Below are 24,757 nucleotides of genomic sequence, written 5' to 3'. Positions count from 1 at the left end.
CTGAGGAGCCTGTTCCGGTGCCTGACCACCCTCTTAGTGAAGAACCTTTTCCTGAGATCCACTATGAATCACAGAATCATATCATAGAATGGCTTGGGTTAGAAGGGACCTCAAGGACCATCAAATTCAACCTCTCTGGAACAGACAGGGCAACCAGCCACTAGATTAAGTACTAGATCAGACTGCCCAGAGCCCCCCCATCTAACCTGGCCTTAAACACCTCCAGGGATGGGCATCCACAACCTCTCTGGGCAACCTGTACCATTACCTCACCACTCTCAGAAAAGGGCTTCCCTCGGACATCTAAATCCCCCTTCCTTAAGTTTAAAACCATTCCCCACTGTCATATCACTATCTGTGTAAAAAGTTGATTTCCCTCATGTTTATAAACTTCTGTTTTAAAATTCAACAAAAGCCCTAGGAAATAAGTTGTCCATGCAATAATAGTAAGCTTAACTTCTGGACACACTTGGAAAACACAAAGTAACATGATCTGTGATAACAAATGCTGATTATAGCTTCAAAATACCTGGTCATGATAAACTTCATGCAGCTTCACTACGTTGGGGTGTCCTTCGCAGAGTTTCAGAGCTGTTATTTCTCTCTGGGTGTTTGTTTCCATCCTGAAAAAATTAAGAAAACATTTTGCACCAATTTTACCAAGCAAGTTGCACGTTCAAAGTGTAACACCTATTTTTTATTTTAATTGTCTGCTATTTGGGTGTTTGGGTTTTTTGTTTGTTTGTTTGTTTTTTGTTTTTTAACATTACAACCCCTTGAACAGAATTAAAACCACATTCAAAAGAAGCTGAGCAAAATTATCCATGTAACCCTGCAAGTCAGGGCATTTAGGAAATGCCGCACCCAAATCAAATGACTTTTTGGATGCAACTGTAAATTACTACAGCAAAAACAGTAAATGTATTACAAAACAGTTTCTATCTAAAACAAACCTTTCCCTTAGACCAGGACAATTTGATTTCACCTCTGCTTAGCTCAGCTTTATCCTGAAGACTCAAATTAATGCCCCAACTCTTTCTATTCATATAGGAGATAAATACTGCCACTCCTGTGTAGAAATAATGAGCTCATACTAGAAAAAAAATAAAACCTGTAACATGGTCTATATAGGAGCTTTGTGATACATAGGAAATCCTAAACAGATGACTGTAAAACCATGAAATGGAAGAAATAAGAAGAGTCTTGCTCCAAAGTAAAAAATGATCTCACAATTCCCTTTCAAGTACTTAAGTATCTATAGCCAAAAAATTTCAGCATGTTGATTACAAAAACCTACGTGAATAGTGACTGAGGAGAACACCGCTTTGTTTTCCTTTAAATACACACATTGACAATTTTAGGGCAAAAAAAAACATGAATATTTTTGCCAAAACTCTCTCTTTTTCAGTAAGAAAGGTTGGTCCTGTACTAACTTAGGGAATGGCCTTATGGATAACACAGGTAGAATCTCTCTCACCACGCATTCGGCATTTCTGGTTGCATAAATGGCTTAGTGTTGTTGTTGTTTCTTAATTAGGGTCAGAACCACAATGAGAATTTTGTACAGAAGAATTCTGTCTTTCTACAGGCTTCAGAAAATCAAAAAGTAAACTAAGCTGTTTCACTTGTATCTCTGTTGATTTTCTTGTTTAAACTGGAAGTGATTTCAGGTCCTTGGCAAATTCAAAGACCATCTTAGATAATTGTTTCCTCCTAGGAACTACTAGGAGAAGGTGGACCTAGGAAACAGGCTAAAAGAGCTCAATGTAAAGTAAGCAAACCTCTAAAATATGTGCCTGGACTTTTCTGAGTGTTTCCTTTCTATAAGTGGTTTGCATCTCAGTTTTGTAGACAGAGAGCATTATGACAAAGAAATGGAAGCTCTGAAACAGTAGCTCAGGGAAACTTACAGGACCCCGTTGTTTCACTGAGCTTCAAGACAAACAGAAAAGAAACATTAAAATGTTGGATGGATCCAGCTGTACTAACAAAGCATGACCACTGAGGAATCCCTCATTTTAGCCTTCATCCCAAGTACCTTGAAAAGGTTTGCATAGGTGTAGGATTCAGGTTGTGTATCTCTGATGGATAGGAGTAAAAGACTGACTTTGAGGCAAATAAGTTATTAGAAACCTACTATACTTCTATCAGCAAGAGCTACTGTGCTTTTGACAGCAATATTATTTACAGTTTAACAGTTTCTTTTTCAAGGCTGGCTTGTGTCTAGTCATTTGGAGAATAGATTTACTGCTACCTCTAGAAACTACATAAACATGCTCTGAATCTGCTCACAGACTGCAACCCTGAAAAATGTTTGTACACAGACCACTTCTTACCTTCATTTAGCCTGGTCCACCAAGATGAAGGAAAAAGAGCAAAAGAACCTGTGAGTAACATCATTTAGGGATGTCATTCCTAAAAGTCTAGGCCTACGTGAAAAGTCAATACTGATTTGATCACCGTTATCCAAAAACAATAATTCCATTATTTTAGGTGGATTCTTCCTTAAGATTAAGGAAGTGCTTCCTTACAATTAAGGAAATACTTTCCTTCAGAAGCTTCAGATCAGCAGCACTGCATGCACCACAGAAAAAAAATTCTATGTGCAGATGTATGACAGAAATTCAGATTAAAATATCCAGTCTAGGTGTCTACTGCACATACAAAGTTCCAACGTATCAAGAGAAATTCTGGTTAATGAAGCTTTCAGGGTGAATTATCCCACTCCAAAATATGTACTTCAAACAGGATTCAGTTGCCAAAGCATAGGAGAGCCTGGAAGGCATCTGTATAAAGGTACCCAGTCACAAGACTGACACAAATTGGAGGACTCACAGGACACCAATAGATTCTAAAATGGCACTGCATCGATACCTGTGTTTAGGTAACTGAATTCTACCACTGCTGCCTGGTCATTTGAATCTCTCTGTATAGACCCCATTAATAGTTTTATGATGTCCACCACTAATCATAGCAGACCTTAAAACCGGCCCTCTTCCACTTATCCCATTCAAAAAGCATGCGATCAAATGCTTAAGTCTAGTGGACATTTAATTCTATTCTCTGGAAAAACAGAGGTACAGCCAAATGCATTGGACAAAGAGACCACAATGAACTGTCAATCTGAGAGTGGAATATCTGCACGTTTCCCTTCTCTTTTCTGCCAACACTGCACACCATATGCTGGAACATATTTAATAATAAATACTGAGCAAAATGAAGCTACAAGGATAGTCAGCCCCCAAAGAACCCCTTACTTCCATCTGGGCAGAAAATGCCAGAGACATCTACTCTGGAAGACGCTCAGATGGTATCCATGAGCAAAGTCAATGAGCTGTCTCCACTGAAATGCTGCCTTCAGAGCATCCAGAAAACAGATGTAAAGCAAAACTCTGCATTCTAATTATATTTTACACACAGATTCATATTCAAATTAATTAGACCTGCATCTACTACACATACTTTACAAAAACAACATCCTAGGCAAATCTGTTCAGTTGTCTAAAAAAGGGAGCTACCATAAACCTATATTTAGTTCACTTAGTTCTAAAGACTGGAGGACCTAATATCCTTACTCTGGTTTGGAGCAAAATTAGGGGTAGAACATAAGCACGAACCAGGAAAAAGCCCTTCTTCTTGTGTCCTCCCCAACAACAACAACATTTTGTTTCAAAATACTCTCAGAATCTTTTAAATGTCATAAAGTTACTACACGTTTCCGTAGATACTGCAGAGGTATGTCAAAGAGGAAATATTTTCAAGTTAATTTTCCACCTTCAAAAACGTAGCGAGCATTATTCTAATCCATGGGTGACAGTAAGCAAAGTAAATATTTTTATTGTCTTATAGAATATTTATACCTTTTGCTAATTATTTTTACTGCATACTCCTGGCTAGTTTTCTTGTGTAAGCACTTTCGACAAATGGAAAAACTTCCTTCTCCCAATGGTTTCTCTTTCAGATCCAGTTCATAATGTTGAAAAAATGGAGAGTCCTGTTAGGAAACTGTCTGTATTTAGTTCTGCAGAATACTTTTAGTATACACAGTCAAAGACAAAGAGTAAAGTTTTGTGAGAATTTTTACAATTTTAAATGTAGATGAAAAGAGCTCTCTTTTGGATAAAATATAAATCTTAATTTCTATTTTATAAAATGCATAAACTTCATTTTAACAATCAAAGAGTAAATCCTACGTTATTAAAAAAAACAGTCTCTAAATAAAGCATCACTACTACAGCAACAGCTTAAGGTACAAAAGGTTCAGACAAACAGGATCAAAGAAGCTCATTAATACATTTATTCACAAAACTGTGCTAGTTTGACGACATCACAATAGTGTGTGTTCATCTAAGGTTATTACACTCAGTCTTCTGGAAAACTAGACAATCATCTCATTTTTCAGACTAAACTTTAACCACTTTTTTATAGTACCACATGCAAATTATATGCTTGGATCATCTGAGGAGCCATTACAGAGAAAAGATACACGCATAATGACTATTTTATAAACTGTAGCACAGCTTGTGATCACTGATACGTGGTTCCAAGTCAACCAAATTAATTTAGTCTTGATATTATTATTACCTTCATCATAGCACTTCTGGCAATAGTTGTAGTTCCAGGCCGCTCATCCCCCACATAAAACTGAACAGGATCTACTGTAGCTGCATTGCGTTTAAACAAAATAGAAGGTGCAACGAAAGAATATCCCTATTAAATTAGAGACATCAGAAAAGGACAGATCTTGAAAGTGTTGCACACAAACTATAATTCTGCATATAAAACACCACAAGTTTCTACAGAATTTTAAAAAAAAAATAAATAAAACACTCATAACATGACACAGAAACTGTTAATTGGCTAATTGATGAGTAGTTGTTACCACATTTGACCTGAGATGTCCTTCTGAAAGTAGTTATATGATTCTCCAAGCTTGTAGATAAAATAGCAACAATACAAAAATTCTGGGAAACAATCCTAAATTCTATCTGCTTAGATTATTCTGCAGTGGTGATAAAAGTTCGTAACTCAAACTAGCTGGCTTCCCAGAACACCCATAAGTTAAAGAGTGAAATAGTTTTTATGTTGTGACATAAGCAACAGGCAGTCCTAAATGGCAAAACAAAATAAGCTTCATGTCAGTGATATGCCCCATTTAGCCATAAAAAGAACAGCTGTGACTTCTACTGCAGGATGAGTCAGATATTACTATGACATACACAAAGGCTTTTCAATAGTCAGTACAAATCATACAACTTCCAAAATATGACCACGTGTTCTTTTACACTGAGCATTAAGTTGCTCAAAATTGGGGGTGGAGAAAACAGTGAACTGCTGGTGACCTCTGCAGTTTGTGTTCCAAATTTGAGGCTGCTCTTGAGCTGTTTGCCTATTTGAAATTCAGACTCTGTAGTACAAGTAAAGATCATTCTTTTGTAGCATGGAGGAGAAGGTAAAGAAACCTATGTTATTGATCTGGATGTGGTAGTCCAGTAATTAGAGCACTCAAAGTAATTGAAAGACCTACTTTCAATTCTGCAGTTAGCTCCCACTGATTTTCCAGTCACTGAACAAACAGACCTGGGAACTGGCACTGGAAATTACACAGGCAACTCCCAGTAACGCAGACAGCAGGAAAACCAAATCCAGCTATAAACATGGAATTGCTCAATACATGATTTTTTTTTTTTTTTTTTTTAAATGAACGCAAGTCCTTAAAATACCTGAAATATTTTTTCTGAAGTCTGTGGGGTTGCTGCAGGAGAATATGTTGGGTCCATTTCTGTAAACTCTTCTGCAAAGTTACTGACATCCAACTCATCTCTGATTACTGGTTTAAACGGAGCTGGAACTTTTTTGGCAGCTAAATCATCCCAGTTTATATTCTAAACAAAAATAAATAAATAAATAAAAAGGAGAATATGCTTGAATGAAATGAAAATTTAACAGAAGATGATACTAAAGAAATATCCAGAACCATACAGCCCTACTCACTACTTGCCGCAAGAAAAAACATTTAGATTATACCTGGCTAACCTCCTAGGATATACTGCTTATAGCACAAACAAATCTTAGCATAAGATGCCAGAGGCAAAGTTTCAATATTTATCAATATATTTTGGCAAATTTCTCCTGGCAGAGTTTAGGCCTGTTCAAATGCATGCTGAAGTCTGATAAAAAAAGAAGATACACAACTGTGGAGATGAGCCAAACAGGTAGTGTGACAACCTTGGAACTTCTTCCTCTATTTCATGGGAAACATCACTTATTTTTGTAAGCCATACTTCAAGTATGCGGTATCTCAAACTTTACACTGCCAATTCCAATACTTGATTACAAATCTCAGCTTCCATAGCCCTAAGATGATGGGCTTAGTTGAACACATGGCTACAGGTGGGGAACATGGATATGGTACTTATGAGCAAATGATCCTATTGCTGTAAATGAATGGAAAAGAAATGAAATCAAAGTCAGGAAGTACTGTATGAAAAAAAAAAAAAAGTGACTTCTAAAATGAATGCTGAATAAAGGATTTTAATGCCATGGAGATATTTGTCAGATTCTTCACAAAGGGAAGGAAATGCAGAAGACATGAGACTAAATTCAGAAGTTAAAAAGCCAATATGCTCATACTGAATGTTATAATTGCATTGAATGGATTTACTTGAAACGACCGATTTATACTATCAACTTTAAATACTACAAAATTTATAATAATTAGAAATACATTTAACTTCATAAGTACCAGAAAAATATGTATTTTTCAAAGCAAACACACAATTTTAACAGCAATGTATGGAACAGTACAACTCTTGTACACAAGTACATTCCTACATCACTGCTTAATATCACACTAAAATCTGAATTGAATTAAAATCTACTGAACAAGACTGAAGGTTTAAATAGGCAAAGGAAAACACAGAAGAGGTCATCACTAATGCTGAATTCCACCAGTATTCAAATCCTCCAGCAGCATCAGCACAAACTCATTTTTTTCCAAACAAAACAACACAAAATGAATAATTTAAGAGTTATTTGTTAAATCTTCTGGTTCGAGTAATGTGGCTTTTGGCTCTTCAAATAGCTGTTAGAAACAAACTCAGAAGAAATTAGAAAAGCTGCCATGGCCTTGCTGTAGTGCATACAAAAATCATATACATAAGCACGTGGGTATTCTTACTAACTTAAATGCAATTAACACACTTGCAAGTTACTCCGTTATCAAAACAATGTAATTTCTTTTGGCTTAGATTTCAAAGGCATTAACACAGAGTAATGTGTGAAAAACACTTTAATTCTTCACCTGGAAAAAGGGATGCTGTTTGATTTCATCAGCATCAGTTGGACCACAACCTAGTCTCTTCTTGGGGTCTTTCATCAAAAGGCGCTGAATTATATCCTTAGACAGTGCGCTCATTTCTTGTGGGTAGGGTGGCTCACTTTTTAATATTCTCCTATAAAACAAGCAAAAGATGAGTACATAATGTGTTAAGTGTTAAATCAACACGTTAACTTATTTATGGCAGCGCTATGTATCTAGAGACAGAAGAATGGTAAATCTGAACATTCTTTTTTGTTGTTTGTTTGTTTGTTTAAGAATAATTGAAAACAAAACAAAAAAACGTGACCAGGACATCTCTGGGGGTAAATGAAGCAAAAAAGCTTAGGTCAGCTTCACTGACACATGGGCAAGCACCAGCACAAAGCCAGCACAGCTTTTGTAAGAAGTCCGTGGAAAGACTGTCCCTTAGGAATTCTTACAAGACAAGAAGTAGGTCAGAGTGATTTAACTGATACAGAATATGTTTCCTATGAAGAACAACAACAGAGGCTATGACTTTTCAACTTTATGAAAAGATGATTTCAGGTGAACAGGAAAAGTGCTCCCCTGAAAATAATGAATCGCAAAAAGAAAGTAGGTAGGTACCTCATTGTCTGTTTTCAACTAGAAGTCATCAAATGGAAGTTCAACCTCTTGGAAACCGAAGCAGAATCATGTTTCAGCACCTAGCTTTCTATGTGAAACTCCCATGTTTTATATAAAGAAGGCAAATTCTTCAATTACTCCAAATACACTATCAAAAGGTAAGGACACTAAAGGAAAATAGAGAATGCACACTCAAACAGCATATCCCAAGGATGCACTAAAAAAGTTCTAAAAAGGCAGACATACACATCGTCTATATGCACACTCACTGTGGTAACTTCAGGCAGTATAACACATAGAAGACTTCAGCAAGCACATACTGAAAGATTTTTAATACAGACTGTGAGATTGAAATAATGTAAGGTTACAGCCGCACTAACAATCTCACATTTCAAACTGATGTCAGCTTAAATTGACTGCTGTTAGTTGCTGCTGTCTCTAAACAAGGAGAATTTTATGCTAAGCCCTGAGAAGAAGATTCAGCTTCATTAGAAATGTGACACTCAGTTTCATTATGAGATGAAAGCTATATTTCAACCTCCTCCAGGATGAGCCTAAAAGAAGATGCCCGTACCTGACTATGGAAGTCATGATAATAAAAGATTCAAAGCTCAGAACCTAAAATTCATTTTTTTTCCCCACCATGTAAAAGAGACAATCAGGTTATGGAAAACTGAAAGGATCACCATAGCTAACCTAAAGAACATCAGGTTCACGCCACAACTGCTACCATAGCCTGACATCAGCACTGATACGTATAACTGTATCATATGCTTCACCAAAAAGATACATATCCATCCACATTCTCAGAGAATAACATAAAGTAACATCAAGCCAGAAACTTATTAAAGGGCATGTGGATAATAAGCTTCCAAAGAAGAGTTTTCATCTTCACATTTAAAATCAACTCTACTGAATGTCCTGTTCTCTCCGAACTATTAATGCCAGATTCTTCTGTAAAAACTTACAGAATTGCACATCCCTAGTTGTAATAAAAGTTAGGCAAGTCAGAGACCTTGATACAATGGTTATAACTTCCTTGAAACAGTCTGCTTTATTAAAAGGCTGAACTGATGTATAGGCAAAGTCACTGATGCAACTCATGCTGAGTTTACCATTAAATGCTTTCCTTCTTGTGAAAGAAATCTAACACATTCCTAGCTGTCAGGAAGGCATCATTGCTCCTATCATTTCTTGGACTCTAAGCTCTCAACAAAGTGTAGAGTGCTGTGCATGGCAGGTAAATAGCTATAAGCTCTACCTGCTTATAAACAAGAAAAAAAATATAGAAAATACTATGCAAATCAGAAGTTCAATTTAGTAACTGTTCTGTCCTTGAAAAGACCAAGTAATTACTGGAGTCTTTACAGGTAGAGAACAAAGTATGTCATCCCAGTATACACCTGCTATACTTTCTCCAAAGAGTTTCATAACAAAGAGCTGTTTTACAGAACCGTGGCTGAAATATACTTATGAGAGCTGGCCAAATGTCAGCCATCTTCTCTGAAGCATAAATAAATTCTAACAAACTATGTCAGGTAAAGGGCATAAAACACTGTTAGTGCTATTATGCTAAAACAGTGGCACATGCTTCTACAGATTTATACAGGTACAAAAACAGAGGGGGGAAAAAAAAAATAGACAGGTAGATATCCATTCATAACCACAAAGCTGATAATGATTTTTTAAGCTGTTGCACAGCAGCAAAACAGTGTTCCAAAAGCTTAATGGGCATTTTAAGTTCCCATGTCTATGACAAGATACTTAAAAAAACCAGCACTCTGAAATGAATGTCTTTCAGGTCCCAACTACAAATCACTCACAGACAAACACAGCCCCTGCTTATGATTCTGCATGGTGGGACCCTTTCATGGAATAGAAATGGGAGAAGGGAAAATGACAGAATTGAATAATTATGTGGAAAAAACAATTCTAACAAGTCTAGTAATCCACGATGCCAAGAATGTGAACAAAAGCCTTCCCAGACAGAGGCTTTAATACAAGGGAAATTAGTTATGAGCTTACACTACACTTGCCATGAAAAACAAACTCTAGAGCACCGTTTAAAAGGCTATGATGAAAGAACTGAACACAATCTCTCATCAGAAAGAGTAAAAAACATATAAAACACACAGTGACAATTTCTGACAGAACAACTGAACTGCTGGTAACAGATACATTTCATAAGAGAAGTCAAAGCTCAAACTCGAGAATAGCCTTCATGCCACACGCAGGAATAAAATTTCAATATAAAATATCTGAGATTATTTCCTACCTTGGTAAAATAAGAGAAAGACGTCGATTCATTTAGAACAAGACTTTTTTCCCTAAACCCAGAAAATCAAAGTCTATAAGAAGAAATAGGAGGATAAAAAGAAACTGAATTCTCTAAGTCTACATGTAAGCAATAACATTTTTGCTTAGAAAACTGCCATCAATAAAGAAGCTTCTAACAGCTTGTATCTCTGTGTCAGTGCCAGTCATTTCATCACTGCTGGCAACTACAGATATCTGATGACATTATCTGCAACTCAGTTTTTCATAAGTTTAGAGAAGAAATGAAACCAGAAAGATCAAAGATATCCATGTAGAGAAGTTGTGTAGTATAAGCAAATATGTAGTATATACATCAACCAGAAAAGAACGGATACCAAAGGACAACATTAATATGTGGTCAGAAAAAGGCAGTAAACTTGCCACAACTAACGTCAGGTCAGAGATCAGTTTATTAGCTATGGACACCAGCAGCCTTGCAACTTTGACTTTAATCATAAATCATCAGAAAAATAAGATATTGAAGAACTCATAGGGACCTACCAAAACAGTTGAACCCTGCAGAACAAGCACCTAAGAAGTCTCCTTGTTTTGTGAACAAACTATATCTGCAAAGTTTTAGTCAAGGCACTCTTAAAATAAAAAGAGAAATACGAACTTGGACTTCCAAGTCTCATTCAGACAAAGCAGAAGTGAGAAATCAACAGAACTCTCACATTCAAATAAGCCTGGAAATTTGTTTTGTTAATGGAGTCTTCTTCCCCACTGTTGGAGGCGATTATAAGAGTTTTCTGCTCCGATAGTTACAGAAAACAAAATGCATATCTTCTCCCTCCAATGAATTCTCTGAGTTTATAACAGAAGTTAATAAACCTACATGGCTGATGTAGCTTCTCTTAGCAACTGTAACTTCAGACTTTCACAGCAGTGTCAGAATCAAAGTAATCATATTCTAATAAGAGAGAGACCTTTGTAAGTCTGGATTTCCAAATTGATCTTAACAACCATCATTAATTTGTGCAATTTTAGCCCTCACCTCCTTCTGCTCCAAGAATAAGCTAGACATAGGAAATGCTTCCTTCTGGGAGAAAATTAAGTAAGGTTTGGGGGGTAAACTTACTGTACTGTCTTTTTTAAATGCTCCAGTGATTTTATACAGGTACAGATTACCAAACATAAGGAAGCTGACAGTCTGTCAGGAAAACCTGACACATAAAATATATTAATAGTATAAGTTATTTAATTTCTGTGTATCATTCTCATTTCTTCTTGGAACTCTAAGTATGGCTTAGTATGGTCCCACTCTTTGTTTCACTTTGTTTCATACACTAACAAAATAAATACTACCCATGAGAAAAAGGTGAGAGTAGAGTTCATACTGATAATTTAATGCTCTAAATGCAATGGAAGAGTCTAGCATGACATGACAATATTTCCCTAGCTAAATATTTTTCATTATGTATCAAGATGTTGAATGTGGTAATTCCATTCACATAAAATTTAATGTTTCATTTTATTTCCCTTATAACTGTAAATATACAACAGGGCCAGACAGCCACAACACTCTGGGCTCCACTGCAGCTGAAACAAAGCTTTCATAAAGGTCAATTTTAGTTTTTTAACCTCAGAAGATCGCTGAAGTAATTTATCTGTTTTCAGATGATATTCTGTCGTAGAATGTGCTGCTTTGAATCTTACCTAGAAATCTCAGCTTGAGAATTCTTCTCTCCATCAACAGTAAAGGGTGATGCTCCAGTTAGCAATTCGTACATAAGAACACCAACACTCCACCAATCAACAGCCTACAGAACAGCAAGAATTAAATTAAGATGCAGCAAAGTACAATCATCAAAAGGAGGAACAAAGCAAAGTAGACAAAAAACAGCCAGCAAAAAGAGCAGCACACCTATCTCTAGGAAGACAAACCTGGGCACAATAAACCTTAACGGACAGCAGTAATGACTGGATTTGTTTTCCATGCTAAAATAACTTGTAGCTGAGCAGAGAGCTTTCAAAAATCAATTAATTTCTCAAGTTAAATCCTTCATTGGCTAATAAAGATTTGCTCTGTTCTTCACCAGAATTAGATTTTACAAATGTGAAATAAGAGAAATGAAAGTAACAGAGGAACCAAAGGTTTACTAAGAATTAGCGGAACCGGAGCTTTTAGGAACTTTTGAAAAGCACTCTTTTCAAACAGCAGCATGTCTCAGTTAGCAGTTAGTCAGGACACCTGAAAATGCCATAGAATTTCATCTTACTTTCCATGGTAATGTGATCTTTTGGCTTCATTTGTAATCATATTATCCGTATCTTTGACACCACCAAGCTTGTTTTTTGTTTTTTTAAGAAGCTGCATGTTAAAAAAACATCTTTGGATCTGGATAATGACCTCCATAGTTATATTGCATCTGATTTTGCCTATTGCAATACTTGGAGCAGGCTACACAGTTTCAAGGATAGACAGTTATCTGGAGGTAGAAAACAGAGTTTTCTAAAATGAAAGAATTTTTTGAGGTAAAATGCTCAAATTACCTCTGTGCTCTCATATCCAGTGTTGCTTCTGAAACTTCAAAAAATATATATATTTTAAAAGTAACTTCTTGTTTTTCATAAAAAATTGTGTTTCCTCTTTTGTAAGAAATGGATGATCCACAAAATTCAAATCAATCTTAAAAATACCAGAGCAAGTTTCTAATACAAACAAGATAGCTATCTATTAGGGATCACAAGCAAAACCACTGATTTATCAGAAGCAGAGCATACCAATGCAATCTCATTTTCTCTTTCTCTTTAAACTGGGTTTTAATTAATCAGTCAATACAAAGTACTCTAAAAAACTTCTAACACTGTGCCACATAAAACCACCAATGATGAACCAAGAATGTATGACATTAACAATTACCAGCACATTCACAACTGAAAAAAAATCACCCTTATTTAGCAGTGGGCAATAATTCAGCAAACTGCTGAGCTATTTCTTATAGCATATTATAAGCTCTGCTCTGTATCTCTTGGAAGTATCAAGTAGAACTAATCAAAGACAACAGAACAGAGATGGCTTTTGTAAGCACTTGTGGAAAAAAAATCACAACTCAAAAGTGACTACTGCACTGCAGAGGAGCTCTGAAATAGGCATGATCATACCAAGGGAAATACAGAGTGCAGGAAATGGAACTTCGATTCACACATCTGAAAAATTGTATTTTTAATAACGATCAAGCAAGCAGTACTGCAGAAAAAGATGCAGAGGCAACAGTGGAACAAAAAGTAGGTGCGAGACAGTGACTAAATGAAAAGATAAGTCATATTTTATTTCATGTTTAATAAAAGAATCAGGGAGGCAATCAATCTGCTGTACTTCAAACTGCCAACACTTTGCTGAAGTACTGTGCCCACTACAGTGCAAATCCAGATAACAAGAGATGTAGAATGAACAGAGAGAGAAGAAAGGACCTTCTAAGGCAAAGTCAAACTGAGTTCAGTAATTTAGGAGAAGGAAATAGAGGGTGATGTAAATTTTTCCAGTGCTTAAATGGTCTACTGTAAGAACTGTGATCAACTATATTCAAGGACACCCAACAGAAAAACAAATCAATCTACCACAAAACATCAAAGATTAGATATTCTCAAAAAATTTTCAGTGCACCAAGTAATCAGAATAATTTATCTTGAAATACTGTAGAACTCTGTGGAGTAGGGTTGATGAAGGTCTCGTTTCAGACATCATCTGTGAATAATGGTCATCTTAAGCTTTGCCATTAATTACTGGTGCTGTAATTCACATTAAAACTTGTGCCTCAAGCTGAAGTGCATTTTTTTGGATAACCCAAGATCACTTCCTGATCATACGTTAATAACTCCCTTGAGACCTCCTGAAAGATAACAGACTTACCTGATGTACAATTTAGAAAGTGTATCAGAATTAGTCACAAAGCAGTTGGTTTTTTTTCCCCACTCTGAACAGTTCAAGTAAAAGGAAGTAAGTATGAGTCAATTTTTTTTTTTGTCCTGTTGTATGTTTAGGATGAAATATGAATAGAAAAAAAGAGCCTCCATAGCTTTAGAAATACAACTTTTACTCAGATTAAAAACTAACTTTAGAATAAAAATAATTATATTGATGTTGCTAAATAAAGGCAACAAATAAATAATCTTGGGACAACTTAAAATATGCATGTTTTTAAGTAAGGCACTATCTCATTCTATATCAAAAATAACATCAAAATGAACAACAACATTGCTTTAATATTTAACTTCTTTGTGGTAATGAACTTAGATAGAACATACCTTATCATGTCCGGTATCTCCTCCTCTTACAATATCTGGAGCCATGTATTCTATTGTTCCACAGAAAGAATATGCTCTCTCATTCTATTAAAAAAGAAAAAAAAAAAAAAAGGAAGTAAAGTGTGTATCGAATAGTAATATTGTACAAATCATACGGGACAAATATGGCTAATCTTCCAAGTTGCTGGTAGCAATTCTTCTCCACATAGCCCAGAACTGCTAGCTAAACAATACATAGAGCTGTATTACACAACACTATGGAATATTTAGTCTTCTACCAAAAAAAAATAAAATAAAATAATAACGTTGTAATATAAGCACACAAAACAGTAATACGTCGCTATTGTAAAAATATTCCTCTAAATGGTCCCTTCATTTCAAAGCACAATATGGACATTTATTCTGTAGTCTGCAATATCAATACTCTAACAACGAGCAAAACCTTTAGGTAGAGTAATTCACTGTAAGCTGTACAATGTGACTAAATTATATAAAAGATCCTTCGTGTTTCTTATATTCAGGAATTTATTATGACTTCTAAAAAAGTAATTCCCTTCTGCAACACACACCAACACCCACAATATTCTTTCAAGAACAGACTTGGAGAGAGACAAGAAAGAGAAAGTGAAAGACAGAAAGAGCTGTGAATTTAATTTTATTCTATACACTGAAATTATTGTTCTGATTATGCTCAAAACTAAGCTGCTTTCACAGGCATGTATAATCATTCCCTGTTAGTGATTTACCTTTGAGGTCAACATGAGGTCATGCTGTACCTTGCTAATGACGAAAGCACATGTGTTTGGGCCATGCAACTTTGTTCCTCCCTTATCCTTCATGCTTCTAGCATTTTGGGGAGAGATCCTGACAGGTCCTTTAAAGAAGAGCGTTCAAAAAAGCAAATATTTCAAAAGTCAGGTTTTATATCCGTAGACTCAGATTTGGAGTTTAAAACAGGTGCTATCAAAGTACTGCACTAATGAGAGCAAGTTTCTAAAAATAGAAATAGTGCTCAGTTCTATGGTGAGGCATTAAAAAATACAAAAATCAGTCAAACAGCATATTTTTATACTGTGTTTATTAAAATATATATACTGTGACTGCTAGGGGGCGTTTCGCTAAAATTCTGAGCTTAAAGTAGTTCTGGGCTTCATTTGGTTCAAATATTAACTTGACAGACTGAGACAAAGTCATAAAAATGATAAAGTTTTCATGATACTTTCTTTTTCACACAAGTATTATTTCTCTTCTAACATCTTTCTCAGTACCTGTTACCTACAAGAAACACCCAGAAGTGAAAACAAACAAAAAGTAAGAAATCTCAACCCCTCATCCCAGCAGCAGCCAACAGGAAGCTATTGATTTATAGCTCTGTTCACTCTTCCTTCAACTGTGGGAGGAGAGAAGGAAGGAGGAAGGGAAGGAAGAAGAAGGAAGGAGACCGAAAAGACGAAATGAAACATTTCTTCATGTGCTACCTGTCCAAAGAGTAAAGACAACACAACCACACTGAGCTTAGTGAAAACTACTTGTAATGTTTATACTTCAAATAAATTGATGATTGCTATATCATTGAGTTAGCTGCAAATTCAGTAGCTTGTTTTCAAAAATATGGCTTTGTCTCCAATGTGCACAGTAAATTAGGCTTTGAGTCTCTGCGATGACAAGAAAGAGACTGGGGATGTGTATTTAAATGTATACAGATGTACAGCAGATTGCTTACGATCTCTCCATTATCTAGCACTGGGATACACTCTGTGCTGGTAAGAAGGCTCACGGAAAACATTTCAAAACATACAAAATTAATTTATTACAGGCACTTTTTGAAGAATAATTACAACCCATCAAATAACAAATCATGAACAGGACTTTCAACTATATTTATTTTTAAGCTTTTTGTCAAGAGGATCAAAAATAATAAGAGATGCATTATTAAATAGTTATTATTTAACAAAGTTTATATTTTAATACAAAATACTGAATTTCTAGAGCAACATTTGAAAATTAGTTATTTTTTTTTCTTGTCTCAAGTATTTTTTGGCTGCCCTGTGCAAACTTCAATCTCCCAAAATAATTTTGAATGCTTCACTATCTGTATCCTTGTAAATCTTTACTTATAATTGAATTTCAATATAAAGAAGTCATACTGGAAGTGACAAAGGTTTATTATAAATCAAAAACACTCTGGGATAAACCTTTAATGAGGTTCATAAAAATCCCAACTTCTTTTTCCATGTATGTAAGTAGTTTTATCCTTTATAACTTGCTTCCTTTCCAGTTTAACAGCAGTCTACTGCTAAAACTCCAAGGCTTAACAGTGTTTTCTTCACAGTCAATATTGATTTGCCATTAAATACTCTAAACTTTCATATGTCTGAACCCCATCTGGAAATACCTTTTGACTGTTAAAAGGAGACAAGGAAGAAAAAAAATTGATATCAACTCGTCATCATTTCTCAGTTAACCACACACACACTAAAAAGAAACCAAACCAAACCAAGGTGAGGATGGTGAGACACTGGAAATGGTTGCCCAGAGAGGCTGCAGATGCCCCCTCACCATAAGCATTCAAGGCCAGGCTGGACAGGGCTTTGAACAGCCTGGTCCAGTGGGAGATGTCTCTACCTACAGCAAGGGGGCTGGAAGTACATGATCTCGAAGGTCCCTCCAAATCCAAACCACTGTATAATTTGTTTCTTTATTAAGTTCAGCAGCATAGGGCACATTCCCCTAATTTCCTTGCAATCATTCTGCCTAATCTGAGTGTCCTAGAGAAGCAATAAAGGAGACACTTTTAGCACCACATCTCCATGACTTCTGCAACGTTTGCGCTGCACATTCTACCAGAATATGCATTTCTGCATCCTGTTTCCATTTTCCCTGATCAAAACAAGAAATAGCGTATTTGTCTTCCAAACATGAAACATTGATAGCACCTGGCCACAGAGCAACCAAATCTGCTGTCCTAAAGGACAGAGAATTAGAACCCTGTGATAGGTCAAGATGGAGGTGGAATATGGGTTATCATTTGACCTGGGAAAGTCACTATGTTGAAGAAAAAAACCACAAGTGCCACCAGAAGAATAGAGACCTTACAACATCACGCTCTTGCTGACCATCACTTGGCCATGCTATAAAATCAGGGAACACTAGGCAGGCATTATAATTGCAAAAAGATCCAGAAGATACGAGCACAAACCTTCTTCCCTACAGCAGGAGAGCTTGTGGCCTTTGGAGACCTGTGGTAAGCTCTCCAATCAAGAGAAATGGCAAACATTAAATCTGGCAAAAGAGCAGGAGGAAGAAACTCCACTCCCCCACAGAGAATAACTAAACTAACCACTTCTGTCAAAACATACTCTAGAACTGGAGAGCTTCTGAAGGGTGGAGGTATAGAAACAACTCAGATGTCTTAAAATAGTCATTCTCAGTTGCAGATATGCTTTACAACATGTACGACTGCTCTAACAGACACTTGGATCCTACAGCCCTGTGGCTTACTTTATTCACAACAGCCATTGTGCAAACATACTTTAGCCAAAGGATTGGCCAAGTATTCAGTGAAGCCATTCTTTTTAGCATTTACAATAAAGACCCACTTCTCCAGCTGCATGAAAGGCCACCTTTGAGAGAAGAACGCAACAACAAAAAAGCCAGAAAACAGATTTCTTCTGTTTTCCAGCTATTTCATGTGCTTTGCTTATTATTATTTGCCAAAATGGACTTCTACTCCAAACATCAGCTGTGACACATTCTGAAGGCATCCTGCATTCCTATGAGATATGAAAATTGATACCTTAAAAGAATTTTCTGGTGTTTGTTGTTTGTTTTACAAGAAAGCTAATCTTCTCCAAATATTCTTTAACATTACATACTTACTAACAGTAACATCTTGCTAATAAAAAAACAAACAAACAAACTATGCAAGGACAGAGATGAAAGAATTCTGTGCGCTTAGCCCTCATTAGTAGATCTGTATTTAAAGCACAAAACATGGGTTATAGCTTGATTGTGAAAAGTTATGTCAGTACCCTCAAGAATTGGCAAAACAGCTTGGCTGCTACAGAATAATAATTTAAAGCAAAGCCCGATAAATTTCATGTGAACTGTCCATGATATAAAGAAAATATTGAATTTGGAAGAATTCTATTAAATTTGAAAGGAAGAGGCATGGCAATTTTACAGCTGATAAAAAGAATATGCTTATGAAACAGCAAAGACTAAATGAAATATCACAAAATAAGCTGTTCATAGAGAAAGAAAAGTATTGCTGTGCAATGTAGTGTTTTATGTACCAGTTCTGCAACTGTACCTGAATAAACTCAAGCTGCACAGAGCAGGAAGGTGCAACAGAAGGGAACAAGGTAGTCTAGAAAGAAGCCAACTGAAGGTATTGTAGATTGCTCTCAAGATTGGCTCTGTACAAGTTTATTTGTTTTTAAATCTCTAATCCAGACAAGAATTACTTGTCGAGTTGTCATATTTGTTCAGTGGAGAAATAATAGAATTGTCATGTCTGCTTTGGATGTACTCTTCCACAGATTTCAGCAACGTTCCAATAGAATTCCTTGTCTTGTCCAAACTCGTTAGCTGGCAAACTAAAGTGCTTTGTTCTGACTTCACCATTATAAAGGTTTCAAAATGCTATGGCCCAGCAAGACAAGACAAATTGTTACTGCTGTTTGAAGTACTCTGAAATTGCATAGCAAGTTTAAACAGTTTTTTCATTTGAGTCTGAAATAGTTTTTCCACTAAAAGTGAAAGTCAATCTCAAGAGATCACAAGATTTCTCATACCAATTAGGTATACAAATGAAAAACCAAGGAGATGAAAACCACAGTTTAGCTAAAGCCCTTCGTATCTTTAGCGTTCTCTTTAAGCAGTCACCTAGCAAATTATACCTCAAGAGAACACATATACAGGGTAAGCTTTATGAGCAACTATTCACGCAAGTTTCAAGCTCTTTTAAATACTCAGGGTGGTAAAATTCAACACTGTTCCATGAACGTCTCTCACCTACAATAACGTGGTAGCTGTTCACATGTAATACATGCAATGACATGATTTAAAGTTTCAGGCCAATCTTTTTTGGAATTGTTTAATTTATAATCAAAGCAAACACCTTGTTTTGACTTTTGTTTAGTGAAAAATCATTCTAGAAAATGCAAACTTGTAATCTTGATTGTTACAAATTGTATCATTTCCAAGTCAAGGGTGCTCTGATGCTGAATAACTCCTATAGGAAAGACAGTGATTTTTCATTTTTGCAGTCATTCAGATTTCCTAGGAAAGTCCACCAGTCTCCAATGAAATAAGTGAGCGCCAGTTTCTCCCTCCTGCAGTGAGACTGGAGCATAGCATATCTCCTGGCATAGAAAATACAATATTTCCTTGATGCACAGAAAGGTACAAAATTGAAGGTATTCAGAAGGCTTCATCGGTTTTTTATAATAGAATAAAAGGCAACTTAACACAGCAGATTCTTCACAAAGAACAAGCTTTTCTTGGTGTTTCTGATGTTGGCAGAAAGGCTACTGTGAAACACACCGAATATTGTCAGACCACAAGTTTGTATTGGATAAATCCAGAACTGCTTTTTAGAGCTCGCAAAACAACTATTACCTTTTGTGGCAGGATTATCACTATGCTACCTGCCCCTGCTTACTAAGAAGTGCCTCATACAAATTCTGAACAGGACACCATGGAATAGTTTTGTGTTGTTGTTTTTTTAACTCAGTGATCACCAGGTGCCAATTTCATATTTTGAAGTTTGCGCTTTCTTTTGCATAAGCTACTACAAGACAAACTAGTTGAAGTAAATACATTTAGCTCAAGCAAGATGCATACACTAGATCGTATCGCTGTTTTAAAGGTAGAATGCTGCCAACCAACACCTTTCAGATTTTTTCATGAATGCTTTAATGAAAAAAAAATTTGCCTCGGACAGGTGCTCTGTCTTAAAAGATTATTAAATGCTCTATTTAAGAGCCTTTAACAGCACTAGTAAGAACTAAACCTGCAGCAGTCCCAGCAGTCTTTGGACAAACACCTGTAATTAATACCTGGCTATAATACCTGGCTAGGACTGGGTTCAGCATCTGTACCTCAGCTAGTGGTGGACAAATAAACCCAAATCAAGTTTGCATGTTACATTTCCAAAGAAACATCTTGAGGATAAGACAGTGAAACAGACACTAATTCCAAACCAAAAAACAGCAACAAGAGGTAATGGTACTGGAAACTTGTTAAGCAGGCAGCAAATTCTCTTAAAGAGCAATGGTAATGGATTTCTGTGATGTTTCTACAATCTTTGTGTGTGTTTATCAGTATCAATTTTAAAAGTTTCAACTACAGCAGTACAGCCAATGACTCCTTGCATCTTAAGGTTTTACCAATTTCTCAGTTAATCAGAAAAAAAACCAAAAAGCATTTCAAATGAGCTAGACAAACTAAATTTAGAGTTCTGCTTTCCAAAGAGACGTGGAACTAGACTAATGAATGTCTCAAGCAAGAACTATATTTGTTTGTCAGCAGCTGCCATCAGAACAGGCACTTCTTAGAAGTAGAGCAAGAACAGCTAAACCTACCAGTGGAGGCACCACAGGCCAGGTAAGAAATGTGTATGGTATAGCCGTGGTTCCAACACATATCCTAGTGCAAAACTAAGCTCTCATCTAATGAAGAATGAAGATTCAAGGAAGTGTTTTCACAGGTTTAGACCACAGCTATACCCACTTCTGAAACGCAGTGTAATTGCAGTTATGCAAAGAAGTCTTTAAGCCAGTAACTAATGATGGATTTGTAAAGCAAATAACCAAGAGAAAAGAAATCAAAAATCATATTCCCGCAGGCAAGACATTCAGAAACAGCACCTTATTGCGTGGGAGGAATGCAAGTATGCACCACTTTCAGCCCTAATGAACATTTTGTTCTGGGTTCTTCTCAAAATTCCTGGTTTTGGATAACTTGTTTTCTAATACATCATCTTTTAATAAGAGAGTAAGAGTACCACAAGAGAGAATAAGAGAGTTGAAAGCGAAATCTGAAAAGAAATCCCTCTTGCTTCAAACAGAAGTGCAGTTACAAGGTATAAAAGAGAATTCACTCTGCAAAGAGCTCTACTAGCTCACTGTAAAGCCTTTGACAATTTTTTAAAAAGAGAAGGTAAATAAAGAAGCATACATCATGCCCAATACACACACCTTTATTTCCCCTGCAAAGCAAGAACAGAATATTTTCCAAAGTTGACTACCAACATATTATACTAATATGCGATAGATGACAGAAGTCTGTTTTACACACAGGTCAAAATCCTCCCTCCCCCCAAAAAAGCATCATTTTTAAGTGACGTATTACAATAATAAATCAATATACTGTTAATGGCAATTTGAGATTTTGGCATAAAAACCTAGACAGTATATTTTGTGCTCTGGTCTTCTGCTTTACTACTTCATGCTAGAAAAGCATCAATACTTATGTGATAGGGGACAAATAGTCATCCAATCACTGATTACCTGGTTCTGCAATGAAGTGAGTTTTACCCTGCAGTTATGTAACTTCAGAGTGTTTTTTATGTTATTCTACAATTCCTCATGTCTAATCTAAACCTCCTCTGGTACAACTTGTGGCCATTTTCTCAGGTCCTGTTTGTTGCCTGGGAGAAGAGGCCAAGCCACTCTTCATCACAACCTCCTTTCAGGAAGATGTAGAGTGCAATGAGGTCTCTCCTGAGCCTCCTCTTCTGCAGATTAAACAATCCCAGCTCCCTCAGCTGCTCCTCATAAGACTCGTACTCCAGACCCCTCACCAACTTTGTTGCCCTTCTCTGGACACATTTTCCAGGGTCTCAATGTCTTTCTTGTAGTGAGGGGCCCAAAACTGAACACAATACTTGAGGTGCAGCCTCACCAATGCTGAGTACAGGGGGATGATCACCTCTCTGCTGCTGCTGGCCACACTATTTCTAATGCAGACCAGGATGCTATTGGCCTTCTTGCCCACCTGGGCACACTGTCAGCTTGTGTTCAGGCAAGCATCAACCAACACCTCCAGGTCCCTTTCCTCTTCATAGTCATCCAGCCACTCATCCCCAAACCTATAGCACTGCATAGGGTTACTGTGGTCAAACTGCAGGACCCTACACTTGACCTTGTTGAATCCCATTCATCTAAGCCCAATGATCCAGCTTATCTAGATCCTTCTGAAGGGCCTCCCTACCCTCTGGCAGATCAACACCACCTCCTCACTTGGTGCCATCTGCAAATTTACTGAGTGCACACTCAACCCCTTATCCAGGTCACCAATAAAGATGGGCCCCAGCTCTGACCCTGGGGGACACCACTTGTAACAAGTCACCAGCTGGAATTAACTCCTTTAACCACTAGGAGTTGGGCATGGCCCTCTAGCCAGTTCCTTATCCAAAGTGGGGTGTACTTGTCCAGGCCACAGGCAGCCAAAGACAGTGTCAAAGGCTTTGCTGAAGTCCAGGTAGACTACATCAACAGCCTTTCCCTCATCTACTAGTCTGGTCACCCAGTCTCAGAAAGAAATCAGTGGTCAAGCAGGACCTGCCCTTCATCAACCCATGCTGACTGGGCCTGATCCCCTGGATGCCACACACATGCTGTGTGATCTCACCCAAGATGATTTGCTCCATAACTTTCCCTGGTACCGAGGTCAGGCTGACAGGCCTGTAGTTCCCCAGATCCTCCTTACAGCCCTTCTTGTAGATGGGAATCACATTGGCAAGCCCCCAATTATTTGGGACTTCTCCAGATAACCAGGAACACTTGTTGATGGCAGAGAACAGACCAGAAATCACTTCTGCCAACTCCCTCAGTAGAACCAACAATTTTTACCTAGCAGTGTTTCATACCCCTTTCCAAAACAACAGTAGTAACAGTAGACTGCCCTGACAGGATCTATGACCTGTATTAACTTCTGGGGACTAACTTCAGTATTCACTCTTTCATACATTTTCCTTTTTCAAGAATCAGTGAATAACTCCTTAATCAAAACACAAGCAGATACAGCAATTCATCAGCAGTACAGATTTTAGCTTGTTTTTGCAATTGAGTAGTCAAGGTTCAGAGCATTCACTCTATGATCAGACATCATCACTTCAATTGGACAATTATGAAGATATTAAAAATGAAGTGTACAGCTGATTTACCAGGCCATTCAAGTGAGTTCATACAGCACTAGAAGAAAATCAAGTTGAAGTCAGTTTCCCCACCATTCTTGACTACATCTGCAGTGCTCTAAGAATGCGTATGAATCTTTCTGCCTCATCTAACAAAATGCATAAGAAGCTAACAATCTTTTCATTCTTTTTCGTTCAATGAAGTCTTTTAAGACTAATACTACTTTTTCTTCCAGAACAAAGCATTCACTCAACCAGCTAATAACCGAAAACAGAAATTCAGCAATGAAGAACATCTAACAGTTGCAACTACATTTGCAACTCTGATCAAAAGATTTTCAGATGAGAAAGCAACTGTATATCTAAACTACTCACAGAACTGTATTACTGTTCACACTAAGAATTATAAACATAACTACACAGGTACCCAACTGCCAAAACTCAGACAATTCAATCATTCCTCGCAGAAAATATCTACCTTAGTAATTCCTAAAGTATTTGTATTCTATGTACTCTCAGATACACTGTTTGAAGATTGACAGCTTTCAGTACTTACTACACAATTTCCTTCATCTTTATTAGTAAACACAAAAGTTACAAAGCAAGACTAAGGTAATGCAGAAGATGTGTATCAACACAACAGACTTGAGCATTCCACTGCGTTCCAGATGAAAAACATTGTTACAGGATTTAATTAACAAGAAAAATAATGCTAATTATGACACATGATCCAATAAATTGCTACCACAATAATTCGGTGAACGTGTTCAAATTAAACACCTATATGCACACCATTCTAAAACACTACATTTAAGATAGTTACAGAAGTGAAATTGTCAGAAAAAAATATTAAAAATGAATTAGCACTTCAACAATAAATATTAAAATGAAGACCAAAGTCAATGAGTAGGCTAAACTGATATTAACCAAATCACAATAATAAGCATACGAGTAGAACTGTTAAATAAGGTAAAAGTATATTAAAATGACTAAAATGATCAAAATTAAAGTCAGTAATCCTAAATATTGATATACTGCATGAGAAGCAGGACGTCAAATAGCAAATCTTCTTTTCAAAATTATTTTTTATATTTTAAAAGCCATAACACCAACATGATTGTACC

The 24,757-nt window shown here is 36.6% G+C and overlaps 1 protein-coding gene across 1 annotated transcript in view; it reads right to left on the bottom strand.

The window, feature by feature from the left end:
* Positions 1 to 24,757, bottom strand: part of RPS6KA5 (ribosomal protein S6 kinase A5) — a 61,348-nt gene that overhangs the window by 8,976 nt on the left and 27,615 nt on the right. Inside the window, exons 6-12 of the mRNA XM_072337779.1 lie at positions 14,492 to 14,575; positions 11,900 to 12,003; positions 7,304 to 7,454; positions 5,724 to 5,885; positions 4,585 to 4,710; positions 3,861 to 3,994; positions 530 to 623 (exon numbers count right to left, since the gene is read on the bottom strand). Coding sequence (XP_072193880.1) covers positions 530 to 623; positions 3,861 to 3,994; positions 4,585 to 4,710; positions 5,724 to 5,885; positions 7,304 to 7,454; positions 11,900 to 12,003; positions 14,492 to 14,575 — 855 coding nt within the window. The remainder of the gene's footprint in view (positions 1 to 529; positions 624 to 3,860; positions 3,995 to 4,584; positions 4,711 to 5,723; positions 5,886 to 7,303; positions 7,455 to 11,899; positions 12,004 to 14,491; positions 14,576 to 24,757) is intronic.

The sequence above is a fragment of the Excalfactoria chinensis genome, chromosome 5, assembly GCF_039878825.1.
Source record: "Excalfactoria chinensis isolate bCotChi1 chromosome 5, bCotChi1.hap2, whole genome shotgun sequence".
Lineage (NCBI taxonomy): Eukaryota > Metazoa > Chordata > Aves > Galliformes > Phasianidae > Excalfactoria > Excalfactoria chinensis.
Note: the sequence above shows the minus strand (reverse complement) of the source record. Positions and strands in the feature narration are given on the sequence as shown.